The sequence below is a fragment of the Streptopelia decaocto genome (genome assembly GCF_964273445.1).
Source record: "Streptopelia decaocto genome assembly, chromosome: 17".
NCBI classification, from domain to species: Eukaryota; Metazoa; Chordata; class Aves; order Columbiformes; family Columbidae; genus Streptopelia; species Streptopelia decaocto.
Window position 1 is genome coordinate 856,689 of NC_138672.1, and position 12,594 is coordinate 869,282.

At 52.5% G+C, this 12,594-nt stretch overlaps 1 protein-coding gene and 1 pseudogene across 2 annotated transcripts; one reads left to right on the forward strand and one right to left on the reverse strand.

Annotated features, from left to right (window-relative positions):
- Positions 1-1,421: 1,421 nt before the first annotated feature.
- On the reverse strand, positions 1,422-2,357 carry LOC309447214 (olfactory receptor 14A16-like; the record flags this gene model as incomplete). Its single annotated transcript, XM_082067618.1, has 1 exon — positions 1,422-2,357. One exon carries the CDS (start codon positions 2,355-2,357, stop codon positions 1,422-1,424), a length of 936 nt encoding a protein of 311 aa, XP_081923744.1.
- An 8,401-nt stretch (positions 2,358-10,758) lies between these two features.
- Positions 10,759-11,684, forward strand: LOC309447215 (olfactory receptor 14J1-like; annotated as a pseudogene). Its single transcript has one exon. The product of its transcript is annotated as an olfactory receptor 14J1-like (transcript).
- The last annotated feature ends 910 nt before the right edge of the window (positions 11,685-12,594 follow it).

Sequence of the window (12,594 nt, forward strand, 5' to 3'; positions counted from 1 at the left end):
GGATGCACCTCAAATCCTGTGTTCAGTTTTGGGTCCCTCACTACAAGAAAGACCTTGAGGTGCTGGAGTGAGTTCAGAGAAGGGCAACAAAGCTCATGAGGTGTCTGGAGAACAAGTCAGATGGGGAGCAGTGGAGGTAACTGGGGCTGTTTAGCCTGGAGAAAAGAAGGCTGAGGGGAGACCTTATTGCTGTCTACAGCTACCTGAAAGGAGGTTGGAACATGGAGGGTGTTGGTCTGTTTTCTCATGTAGCAAGTGGTAGAAGGAGAGGAAACGGCCTCAAGTTGCACCTGGGAATATTCAGTTTGGATATTAGGAAAAATTTCTTCATGGAAGAGTTTGTGAGGCATTGGAACAGGCTGCCCAAGGAGTGGTTGAGTGACCATCCCTGAAGGTGTTTAAAAGACATATAGATGAGGTTCTTAGAGACATGGTTTAGTGCCAGAGTTAGGTTAATAATTGGACTCAATGATCTTGAGAGTCTCTCCCAACTTAAGTTATTCTATGATCTCTTTGGGATGAGAAACGTGATGGGGCAGCTCACCCAGATGGAGTACTGATACGGATGGATGGACAGATGGGTGGATAGATAGATTGCTTGGGACAGAGAGAAGGATCAGCCTATCAGCCTAAGGGCTGGGGCCAGCCATGGCATGATGGAAGCAAGGCCAGCCCCCCTTTGTCCCCTGCTCTTGTTTCCAAGAGATCCTTTACACCCATTGCTGGCAGCCCTCCTGTGCCAGCCCTTCTCACCAGCACACGACTCCTGGCCAGGAGCTCTTCATGCTGCTCCTGCTACCGCAGTGACAGAGCAGCCTGCCCTGAGCTGGGGAATGCAGAAATAGGGTTCTGTGGGTCATTCATTCTCCTGTTGAAGCACAGAGCACAGGGAGAAGGCTGTGGTGCCTGGAAACCACAGCGAGACAGTCCAAGGCAGATCACTGAAGGTCCTTCACCATCTCCAGGAACACTGGGCACCCACAGATGGACACTCAAACCAGCACCATGACGTAACATGGTGCCCCATGTCCTCCCCTGAGCCATGAAAAACACAAGTACAGCAGCATGGCCTTGTGGGGGAAATTTATTCAGGCTGACCACAGCTTTGGAAGAAGAGCCCAAGCTCCAAGTACTGAGACTGAGGAAATCCCCTTTTGCGGGGTGTTTCAAAAAGATGGCCCCAATTTCAGAAATACAGTGATTTCAAAATGGGTCCACACCTGTATTACAGAGATGTGACACAGGACACCAGCTGTACCAGGGCCCCAGAAACAGGTAGACAGGCCTCTGAGTCACTGCTCTAGAGAAGTGCCGTGGGTGAAGAAATTCCTTGACAAACATGGTTATCACAGATGAAATGCTCAATGCACAGGAGGTTCCTGAGATGAACTGGAAATCACTTCTGAAGAGACATGGGTAACTTATTGCTGCTGACAGAAAAATGGCTGAATCAGCTTCTTCAGTGCCACTTTCAGCTCCTGGTACCTCATGCTGTAGATGAGGGGGTTCACTGCTGGAGGCACCACTGAGTAGAGAACAGACACCACCAGGTCCAGGGAAGGGGAGGAGATGGAGGGGGGCTTCAGGTGAGCAAATATGATAGTGCTGACAAAGAGAGAAACCACGGCCAGGTGAGGGAGGCAGGTGGAAAAGGCTTTGTGCTGTCCCTGCTCAGAGGGGATCCTCAGCACGGCCCTGAAGATCTGCACATAGGACACCACAATGAACACAAAACACCCGAATCCTAAACAGACACTAACCACAAGAAGCCCAAGTTCCCTGAGGTAGGAGTGTGAGCAGGAGAGCTTGAGGATCTGGGGGAGTTCACAGAAGAACTGGCCCAGGGCATTGCCCTTGCACAGGGGCAGTGAAAATGTATTGGCCGTGTGCAGCAGAGCATTGAGAAACCCAGTGGCCCAGGCAGCTGCTGCCATGTGGACACAAGCTCTGCTGCCCAGGAGGGTCCCGTAGTGCAGGGGTTTGCAGATGGCAACGTAGCGGTCGTACGACATGACGGTGAGAAGACAATACTCTCCTGTAACAAAAAAGACAAACAGAAAGACTTGGGCAACACATCCCAAAAAGGAGATGGTCCTGGTGTCCCAGAGGGAGTTGGCCATGGATCTGGGGGCAATGGTGGAGATGCAGCCCAGGTCGAGGAGGGCAAGGCTGAGCAGGAAGAAGTACATGGGGGTGTGGAGGTGCTGGTCCCAGGCTATGGTGGTGATGATGAGGCCGTTGCCCAGGAGGGCAGCCAGGTAGATGCCCAGGAAGAGCCAGAAGTGCAAGAGCTGCAGCTCCCGTGTGTCTGCAAACGGCAGGAGGAGGAACTGGCTGATGGAGCTGCTGTTGGACATTGGCTGCCTGTGGGCATGAGGACCTGTGCAAAGATGAAAAGGCAGTGACAAGTGTAGAGGAGAATAAACAGGCTGTTTCTCGTGGAATACCCCTTCACTGATGGAGGGATGTTTCAGCTCATTCTTTATTTCTAACAAGTGAGAAAAACAGTTCATCACAGTTTAAAATGCAGCTTGGGCATCTAATTCCTATGAACACACCTCTGGGTCAAGACCCCCGAAATTGCTGTCAGAACAAAAACTGACCCACAGTGCCACCCCAACCCCAGAGAGCAAGAGCAGCAGGGACAGGTGGAGAAACAGGACACTGCAGTGCTACCAGAAAATAAAGCAAGGACAGAAAGGCAGACGGGCATGCTGTGGAACCTTCTCCTGACCCAGCTGTGTTGCTGCCACTCACGTGATGACAGCGGAGAGCAAGTACTTTTAGCACCTTTTTTGTGTACCCCGTTCCAGGAACCCTTCACCTGGAGGTCCAGCTGCTGAGGTGGAGACTCATGACCTGGACCCCATGGCTTTGGGACAGAGGGTCTGCTGGGGAGGAGAGGAGACCAGGGGTTGCACTGGGAAATGTGTCTGCACTGCAGGGAATTGCAGGGGGGTTCCTAAACCCCGTCCCTGGCATATCTAGTAGGAGCTCCTTCTCCCCGCCCATGTCTGTGCTGCCTGCAGCTGTGTGTCTGTCCCTGGTCTGCTCCCTGTCAGTGTCACAGACCCCGTCCCACCCGCTGTGTGCTCAGCTCTGTCCTGCTCACACCTCCTGGCGCTGCCGAGGGGTAGCTCTGTGTGTGCAGGGGCTCAGGAGCAGCCCAGACACGTCCTAACGAGAACTGGGGTCTCAGTGTCTTCTCCAAAGACAGAAATAAATCCCCATCTCCCACTGCACACCCAGACGAGCAAGAGTGGAAAACTGAAAGCACAGACTCCTTCCCTTGCAGCTGTTTCTGTCTTGATGTCGTTGTTCTGAAGGACCCTCTGCCATGTCTGTGGGGGGATCTGGAACTCTGAGCAACCCTGACCCACAACCCCACAAGCTCCCTGCCTGCCCTGCCGGGGGTCGCTCCTTCCCCCCACAGCTGCTGCCATGGGATCTCCCGGGCAGGCTGAGCGCTGACCCTGGCAGGCGGCAGAGTCCCTGCCCGGCACAGCCCTGGGGTGCAGGGACCCTGCTCTGCAGGACAGCCCTGGGCACCCCTGGGTGCTCACCCGGCTTCACAGCTGTTCAACATGGCCTGACAAGAGCCCCGTCCTTACAGATCCCACAAGCTGTGCCTGTGCCAGTTTCAGGAGGTGCCTCCAGGAGCTACAGCTGCACTGCCCTGCACCCAGAGACTTACCATGGCAAGGGCTGCAAAGGTTTCTCCTCCAGTGAGCTCTCAGTCATCCTCCAGTCCTGACCACCTTTAATCTCTCTCTGCCTTGCTCGTCTCCTGAGATCCCCAGGCAGAGCCCTCAGCCCTGCTGCGTGTGCAGAGGAGCTGCTCCTGGGCAGAGCTGTCTCTCTGCAGCGCTGCCGCTGCCATGAGCTCCCTGTGTCCCAGGAGCCCAGCCCAGCTCAGCAGCACAGGAGCAGCCCAAGGCGCTTTAATGACCCCTCTGGTGGGTTTGGTGCTGAGTCCATGGACCTCAGACCCTGGGGGAGGGTGATGGAGCTTCTCAAGAAGTCAAAGTCAGATTCAAACTTCAAAGTTTATTGTAAGGTTAATGGGTCACACTGAGGGACACAACTGAGAAACAGAGGCAGAGATGACAGGTCAGGAAAAGCAATGTAAAGGTCTCTCTGATGCTGAGTAAACCTGGATGTGTTTCATTATGCAAAGGGCCAAGTCCTGACCCCCAACCCTGGGGAGTCAGATCCTGTCCCTCCCACGTTGCCCAGGGCCCTTCCTGGGACAGTGTGATGTGGGGCTGTGCAAAGCCAAGGGCAGGACTATGGTCCCACACCTCCCAGGTTCCTGGCTGGGGACAAGGCAGGTTTTGGAGCTCATTGACAACATCTTCCTGACATGGGTGACTGAGGAGTCAGTGGGGTGAGGTGTCCTGTGGGACTTCACACTTACAAACCAGAAAGAGTTGGTCAGGATGGAACAGTCAGGGATGGGAAAGTGGAGCTGAGGCTCCTGGGAGATGATCACAAGGCCAAGAGCAGGATTTCAGGAGAGCAGGATTTGGCCTGCTGAGCGACCTGCTTGGGTCCTGTGGGATATGACCTTGGTGTCTGCAGAGCTTTTCTCTCCCATTTCCTCCCTCCTCTCTCCCACCTGCTGTTGTGCAGCGTTTTTTACCCTTTCTCAAATACAATATCCCAGAGGTGCTGCCAACATCACTGAGTGGCTCAGATTTGGCAAGGAGTAGGTCCATCTTGGAGCAGCTGAAATCAGCCCTGTCTGACATCAGTCAAACTCCTGTCGTCTTCTCAGAGAGGTGACAACTGTAGCACAGCCCACTCATAACCAGTTCCAAGACTTTGCCATGTAAACACAGTACATGCTGACAACATGTTTTGTGTTACAAACTACTTGATCATGGAGAAGAAATGGAAAAGATCTTCTGTCAGTAACCTGAGGAAGTCACCAGTCAATGAGCAGGTTCCTATGGGGAACTGTAATTGCTCTGACACTCACTGGCCAGGAAAAGCTGCAGCTACCAACAGTCCAGAGGATCCTGGCCAACTGCTTAACATGGCTGCCTGGTGGAGCAACAACACTAATGCTCACCTTGATCTGGAATTGGGAAATAAGGAAGAGCTGGTGAGGGATGTGAACATCAGTGTCCACCTTGGCTGTTGTGACCAGGACACAGTGGGGTCCCAGGCACCAGAGGGGAGGGAGGAAGGCCAGCAGCAGAGCACAGGCTGGTGGGCTCCAGAGGGGAAGACTTGGACATACTGGGTGATGGTGGGTGATGTGTGACATGGAAATAGGTCTGAAGTGTGAAGGAGCTCAGGAAATCTGATCAGCCTCAGAGGACATCCTGCTTCAAGCACAGGAATGATCTCTCCAAGCACACATGAAAAGAAGCATTTATCTTGTGAGGCTGCTCGTCTGAACTGTTGGAGCTGCAGGGCACAAAGGCAGCACACAGGAGGTGGGAGCAGGGGAAGCTGCAAAGGAGGAATTTAGAAACCTTGTCCATGGATGTGGGGATGATGACAAAGCTGCCCTGGACTTGATACCTGCAGGGGAGGGTGAGGGCAGCAAGATGAGCTGACACAACTTCCTTACAGAAAAAGAATAGACCAGGGTAACATAGATTTGCTGCTGAACTTTGTAAGAGTAGAATCAGAGAGGACTGAGGTTCTTTATGGCTTCTTTGCCTCCATCTTCACCAGCAAGGTCTCCTGGGACTTTGTTCCTGAAGGCAGGAGTCTGGAGAACACCCAGCAGTGGATGGGGCTCAAGTCAGGGGTGACCTGAGCAAACTCAGACTCTGTTACAGAACAGGAGATGCGTCACTTGACCAACTCCCTGACCACAAATATCACTGTGCTGTGGCACCTGAGATTGCCAGGAACACCCACCTCTTGGTCCAGAGGAGTGTGACTGCTCTTGAGCTGTCCTGTCCTGTCTCCTCACTCACATGGTGATTTAGTTACGCACTTTTCTGACATATTCAGTCTTCATGAGGAGATGCAACAAATCAATATGGACTGGAGGCTGCTGATGCCACCTGTTCTGGAAAGGGAAAGAAGAGAGAGCAGGGAAGGAAATAGAAGAAATTTGGCTTTATTGCTATTTATTATGGAAATGGTCTCTGTTTGGCTATTCTGAAATCTCTGTAATCATCCACATCAAGCTTGAAGCCTTTAGGAAAATGATGCACAGAGCCTTGGCTTGTAAGGGCATTTTAGATGTTAGTGAGCCCTCTGCTGCCATGATCCTGAACTGCAGCTACTGAAACAACGAACAAACCTCTAATGAAGTGAAAGGCAGAACCAAACCCCAAGTTCTGAGGGTGTTTGGACCCCATGAAGGGCCATCACTGACACAGCTGTGAAGGAAACAACCCGTGCAGGTCCCTGTCCCTGGGGGCTGGTGAAGGGAAGACTTGGAGACAGTGGTTCCAGGTGGTGAGGGCCATGTGGAGGTGGCTCTCATGCCATGTGAGCCCTTGATGCTTGTTCATCACCAGAACGGCTGAGCCCTGACCCCTGGGACCTGGCAGATTTTTCTCCAATGTTTTTCAAGGCTTTTCCTGTGGTCAGTGTGAGTGTTTTGTGTTTTGGGGGTGGTGTTTATGTCAAGTGCTGTTGCTTTAACTGCAAGGCTCTGGATTTCTGTGGAGTTGGAAATGCCTGTGAGTTCGTCACAACTCATCCAGCTTCTTTCATACACCTGGCAATGGTCACCAGTCACCTCAATGTCCCAGTCCCACACTTGCTTGAATCCCATATTTGGATCCATACCCATCACTGCAGGAGGTTCATGCATCCACCAGGCTCATGGATGATTCCTGAGGACCATCCAAGTGTGGGCAGTGTAAGAGAGGAGCAGAGCAGGGTCCGCTCATGGGCCATGACTGAGCACAGCCACCCCAGCAGCAGCTGTTCCCCATCTCCCAGGCACCGCCATGCCCACAACATGGAAATGTCACTGCCATACATGATTAGCCCAAGAGAGGCCTTTCTTCCTTCCGTATTCCCAGGAAAACCTTCCTCCTGTTCCTCCTCCACCTGCAGACATCAACTGCTTTCCATTTCTGGGCTCAGCCATGGCTGGAAGGGTTCACTAAAGCCATCAGCCATCTCATTGCTTCTCCCTGACATGCCCTGACCCTCTCCCACACCTACAATGGCCAATCACGGCTGCTCAGGCCTCCCGCTCTTCAGAAGAGGCCTCGCGCTTCTTGGTTCTTTCTGGTGCTTACTATAAACTTCCTCGCTCTCTCCAGAGTTCACGGTGAGCTTTCTTGTCCATAACAGCCCCTTTATGACCATGTCTCACTAAACGGTTGTGTTTGTATGATCATTTGTGCAGAAAGGGCAGTCACAGGACAGCACCCAATATGTCAAAACTGATGCCGAGTGAAATGCCGTAAAGCCCTGATGAGTTCCCCCTGTGTCTGTGTCTCTCCTGGAAGGAGTCTGTCCCGAGAAGGGGATCCAGCTCCTGCCACTCTCTGCACAGGCACATCAGCAGTGTTCATCATCTGGGGACACAAAGGGTGACATTTGCCAGACCACCCATCATCTGAACCACTTAGATGTGTGCTTGTGGATGGGGTTTGGAGCCTCTTAGTGCAAATGCCTATTTAATTGTCATTGCCAGGTGGGCTACCACAGATGCAGAGTACTGTTTTACAGATTTGTAAACATAACCATATACGACTGACATTCCTAGAGAAATTACACAAACACTTGAATGAGTATTCATGCCTTTTAACATGCTTAGCCACAGAAGCCCCACCAGCTTTGCATCTCAGGAAATGGGATCCAGAGTCCAAGGGCAGGATGGTTTGGGCTCTGTGCTGGGATCTGGAAACTGAAACGTGCTCCCATCTCCCAGCCCCATGCCCTCCTCAGTGAGGGTGTGAGACATTCTGCCAGCGAGGGCTGAACTCACAGCCATGACCAGTATCTTATGTCCAACTGCAGCCAGTGGTGTCCTGCCAGCTCAGGATTGGAGCTTCCATTGCTGGAGGTGTTTAAAAGACGTGGAGATGTGGCGCTTTGGGACATGCTTTAGTGGAGGACTTGGGAGTTTTCCCCTTCCTGGGGTAAAAGGCTGTTGAGCAGAGACAGTTGTAGAGATTTGGGCCACAGGGGTTTGCAGCAATCCTGTCAAACTCTGAGCGGGATGAGCTTTGGAGCCCAGGAAAAATTGAGATGGTCTGAAGGATGTTTGTGAATAGTGGTGCTGTCACTAGTAACAGTAATATGGAACTGATGATCATGATGAACTAAAGCTCTTTAATTTCATTCCTAACCGTCATTCTTGCTTTACCAAGCATCTACTACACCTCAGCAGTTGTGTCTTCAAAGAATTTCTTAGAACAATGCTTTTTCTTTCACTTCTTTTTTTGTTTTAATCATTTAAAGAGTACACCTCTTGGACAGAATTACCCCCAGATTGTGCTTCTTTCATTATTTTTCTACATTTTAATTATTTCTTATGTGGTGTGATGTGGTGGTTGCATAGGAGAATATTTTCTTTTTGAGACAACAAAGGCCAAGGAACAGATCCCAGGTCATTGCAAAGGCACAAAGGAATCCAGAATCTGTATGTGTGTGAATCCTGTGGCTGCAGGGCATTGCATCTGCAAATCATGGTAGGATCTCAGAAAGCTGTCACAGTTCAGAGCCTGCGAGAGATGTAAGTACAGCTCTCAGAGATTCTCTGATCAGAGGGGAGGATGTGCTGCAGAGCAGGGGTTGCCTTCTGCACTGTCAGTGACAAGACGTGAATGCTGCATTCTCCCCAGGATGGCTGTGGGGTGTAAATGTCAATGTGCAGGCAGGGGTGCCCAGGGCTGTCCTGCAGAGCAGGGTCCCTGCACCCCAGGGCTGTGCCGGGCAGGGACTCTGCCGCCTGCCAGGGTCAGCGCTCAGCCTGCCCGGGGAGATCCCAGCAACACTGAGGGGAGAAGCTGTCGTGTGAAGGAGCAAACCCTACTGTGCAGGAAAGGTGCTACTGCGGGGGAGGGGATGCTGTGTGTGTCATTGCTGCTCACACATCCAGATCACCCCAGCATTTTTCCAAGTGGATGCCTCAAGGAGAAGATCAATGCAAGGATTACCAGGCAGATAAGGAGCTTTCCTGAGCCTGTCTTTTCAGTTTCCTCTCCCAAGGGATGGGGGTGCAGGAAAGGATAAAATGAAAATGAGCCCTCATGCTTAAACAAGTCACTGCGACTCCTGAACTGCAACTCTGAGTGATCAGTACATCTGCCAGAAGGCTCATGACATCCCTTCCCCACCCCTCTGCCTGTGCACAGCACCTGCATCACCTTGGCTGGACCCGTCAGCCTTAGTCTGACCTGTCCTGTTTTCCAGGCTGCAGACAGGAAGATGCCCCCAGGCAGTGCCCTGTGAACAGGCAGGATCTGTAGGGCCAGGGGGAGGGCACAGAGGGTGGGATGGTCTGTGAGCACTGACAGGGAAGAGACATGGACAGGAAAACACCTCTCAGGGGAGAATCTCCAGGCAGCAGGGAAATGATCAGAAATGAGAGGAAACTAAACCCAGAATTGTTATGGGAGGGAGAACAGAGAAAAGTCCCTGTGACCCCCTGCAGCGCAGATCCCTCCTGTGAGCAGCCTGGCCCTGTCCTCCTGTCCCACCCAGCAAAGCCTCTGCCCTCAGGGCCGGGGGCTCCAAGGCATGAAGCAGCTCCTGTGCAGCCAGAGCTCCAGTTCCTCTGCAGAGCACAGGGGCTGAGAGCAGCTGCCCGGCACTGTTGGTGTCTGGGAGGTGGCTGCACAGCTGGGGAAGGGTGACGCTGTCTGAGTGCCCGGCTGCCTCTGCCCTGGCCTCTCTCACACCCACCCTCACCGCATTTTCCTTCTTGCTCCCCTGCTCTGGGTCACTGCTGTTGGGATCTTGTTCTTGCTGTCAGGCTCTCTGGGGATGGGAGTTTCAGCTGCAGAGTCACAGCCTGATCTTGTGGGTCCTTTCCTGCAGGTGTGTCCATGGGCACACGTGTCCCAGCTTTGCTCTGACCTGTGGGCTGTGGGCAATGCAGTCTGTGGGGCTGGGGAATGAGCTGTGTGTGTCCTGGGCTAAACGTTGTGTGCTGAGAGCTTAGGAAAGGGTGAGACCTGTCATGGTCTGAGGTGGATCCCTCTGCTCTCAGCAGTGCCTGGTGGCTTTTCAGGGTAACATGGGGGTGTGATCAGCCCCCATCTCAGAAAGGTGCCAGCCCAGGGAAGCTGGAGCAAGAGAGAGGGACAGAGCAGCTGCCCTCACTCTGCACTGACCCACAGGCACCCTCTGGTCTCACAGGACTCGCTCTGTTCTCCCTGAGTGCAGCAGAAATGCTGAGGGTTTCTGACACCCAACAACACTCTGCAGTGAATATGGGGGGATATATAAAAAAACCTGGAACTCCTAAACTGCCTTCACCATCTCTGTTCCCTATCACTGGGAAAGCAAGTGCTGACAGCCCTTCTGTGTTAGCAGAACCAGGACAGTCCCCACTGTTCCCGTGGCCCCACTCTGCAGAGCTGGGCTGACTTATCGACGGCCCATGGGCAGAGGCCCTGCTCTTGGTTGCACATTTTCCAGCACCAAGCAGGGCTGCAGCCACAGTGCTGAAACAGGTACTCCTAGAAAAATAAAAGAGTGTCTCTGCATGACAGGGCAGGGTCTATGGGAGTTGGTTTGATTTTTGTCAGAGAGCTCTGCCCTGGATTCTCACTGTCTTTTTTTTTTCTCATGACAGCGCCCCGTGCTCAGGAAAAGCAAATGTCCAACAGCAGCTCCATCACCCAGTTCCTCCTCCTGCCGTTCACAGACACACGGGAGCTGCGGCTCTTGCACTTCTGGCTCTTCCTGGGCATCTACCTGGCTGCCCTCCTGGGCAACAGCCTCATCATCACCACCATAGCCTGGGACCAGCACCTCCACACCCCCATGTACTTCTTCCTGCTCAACCTCTCCCTCCTCGACCTGGGCTGCATCTCCACCATTGTCCCCAAATCCATGGCCAACTCCCTCTGGGACACCAGGGCCATTTCATACTCAGGATGTGCTGCACAGCTCTTTTTTTTCTTTTTCTTTGCTACAGCAGATTATTGTCTCCTCACCGTCATGTCCTATGACCGCTACGTTGCCATCTGCAAACCCCTGCACTACGGGACCCTCCTGGGCAGCAGAGCTTGTGTCCACATGGCAGCAGCTGCCTGGGCCACTGGGTTTCTCAATGCTCTGCTGCTCACAGCAATACATTTTCACTGCCCCTGTGCAAGGGCAATGCCCTGGGCCAGTTCTTCTGTGAAATCCCCCAGATCCTCAAGCTCTCCTGCCCACACTCCTACCTCAGGCAACTTGGGCTTATTGTGGTTAGTGTCTGTTTAGGATTTGGCTGTTTTGTGTTCATTGTGGTGTCCTATGTGCAGATCTTGAGGGCCGTGCTGAGGATCCCCTCTGAGCAGGGACGGCACAAAGCCTTTTCCACCTGCCTCCCTCACCTGGCCGTGGTCTCCCTGGTCATCAGCACTGGCATGTTTGCCTACTTGAGACACCCCACCATCTCTTCCCCATCCCTGGATCTGATGGTGTCTGTTCTGTACTCAGTGGTGCCTCCAGCAGTGAACCCCCTCATCTACAGCATGAGGAACCAGGAGCTCAAGGGTTTAGTGTGGAAACAGATAACTGGACATTTTCAATAACAAACAGCAACAAACTCTCATTTTGTGGTGGTGTTTTTTGATAATGTTGTCATCCCTTTCCTAATTCACTGTCTGCCTTTTTTTTCTGCCTAGTTGTTTATGTAAATGAAGAGCCATTTTGTTTGTGTTGAAAAAAAAATAAAGGGCCCTATAGTGTCCTGTCTTGGTTTGTTTTTCACCTGAGATCTTCTTTTAAGTCCTTTTTGGAGACGCAGGGAGTTTCTGTCTGCATTAGTGGACAGGAAGAGAGTCCATCATGGCAGTTCTGCCAGGCAGCACCAGCGCTTGTTCTTCCAGAGCTGTTCCGGTTCCACTCCCACACTCTCCTTCTCATCCCTTGTGTTGGTGCAAGGCCTGAGTGCTCTGGCAGCTTGGTCACCGTCCTGCTGTGTGTCAGTCCTGTGGGCGCAGGCAGGGACAGGCAATGGGTGTTTGTGTCACAGAGCTGGCTTCCATAACAGTACTTTATAAAGAAATGTGATTTTCTTAGGGCAGTGCCTGAAGGCTTAGATATTCTTCAAGTTTCTCTCAAGAACATTCACAAGAAAGTGGCCACAGATGAAAACACCATTGTGCAGATAAACAGTGTGTGTGTGCAGGGCTGGCACACGGCAGTGTCCTCTCACAGCCAGGCTCCTGCCAGAGACCTGCAGGACCAGCAGAGCAGGGGCTGGGCTGTGCCCCTGTGCACTGGACACCCCATGGAAGGAGCCTCAGGTCAATCACCTGGACTGGCCCCTCACAACCACCATTTCCAGCACTGGCCTCTCACCCCAGCTCAGAGGTCTTTGTCCCTCCATGGAATTACACTGAATGAGTAGGTCAGAGGTTCATGTTCACATTGTACAGATGAGATGTGAGCATGTACATCATGTATGTGAGGTAAGATGAACATGAGTGAGCACAAACT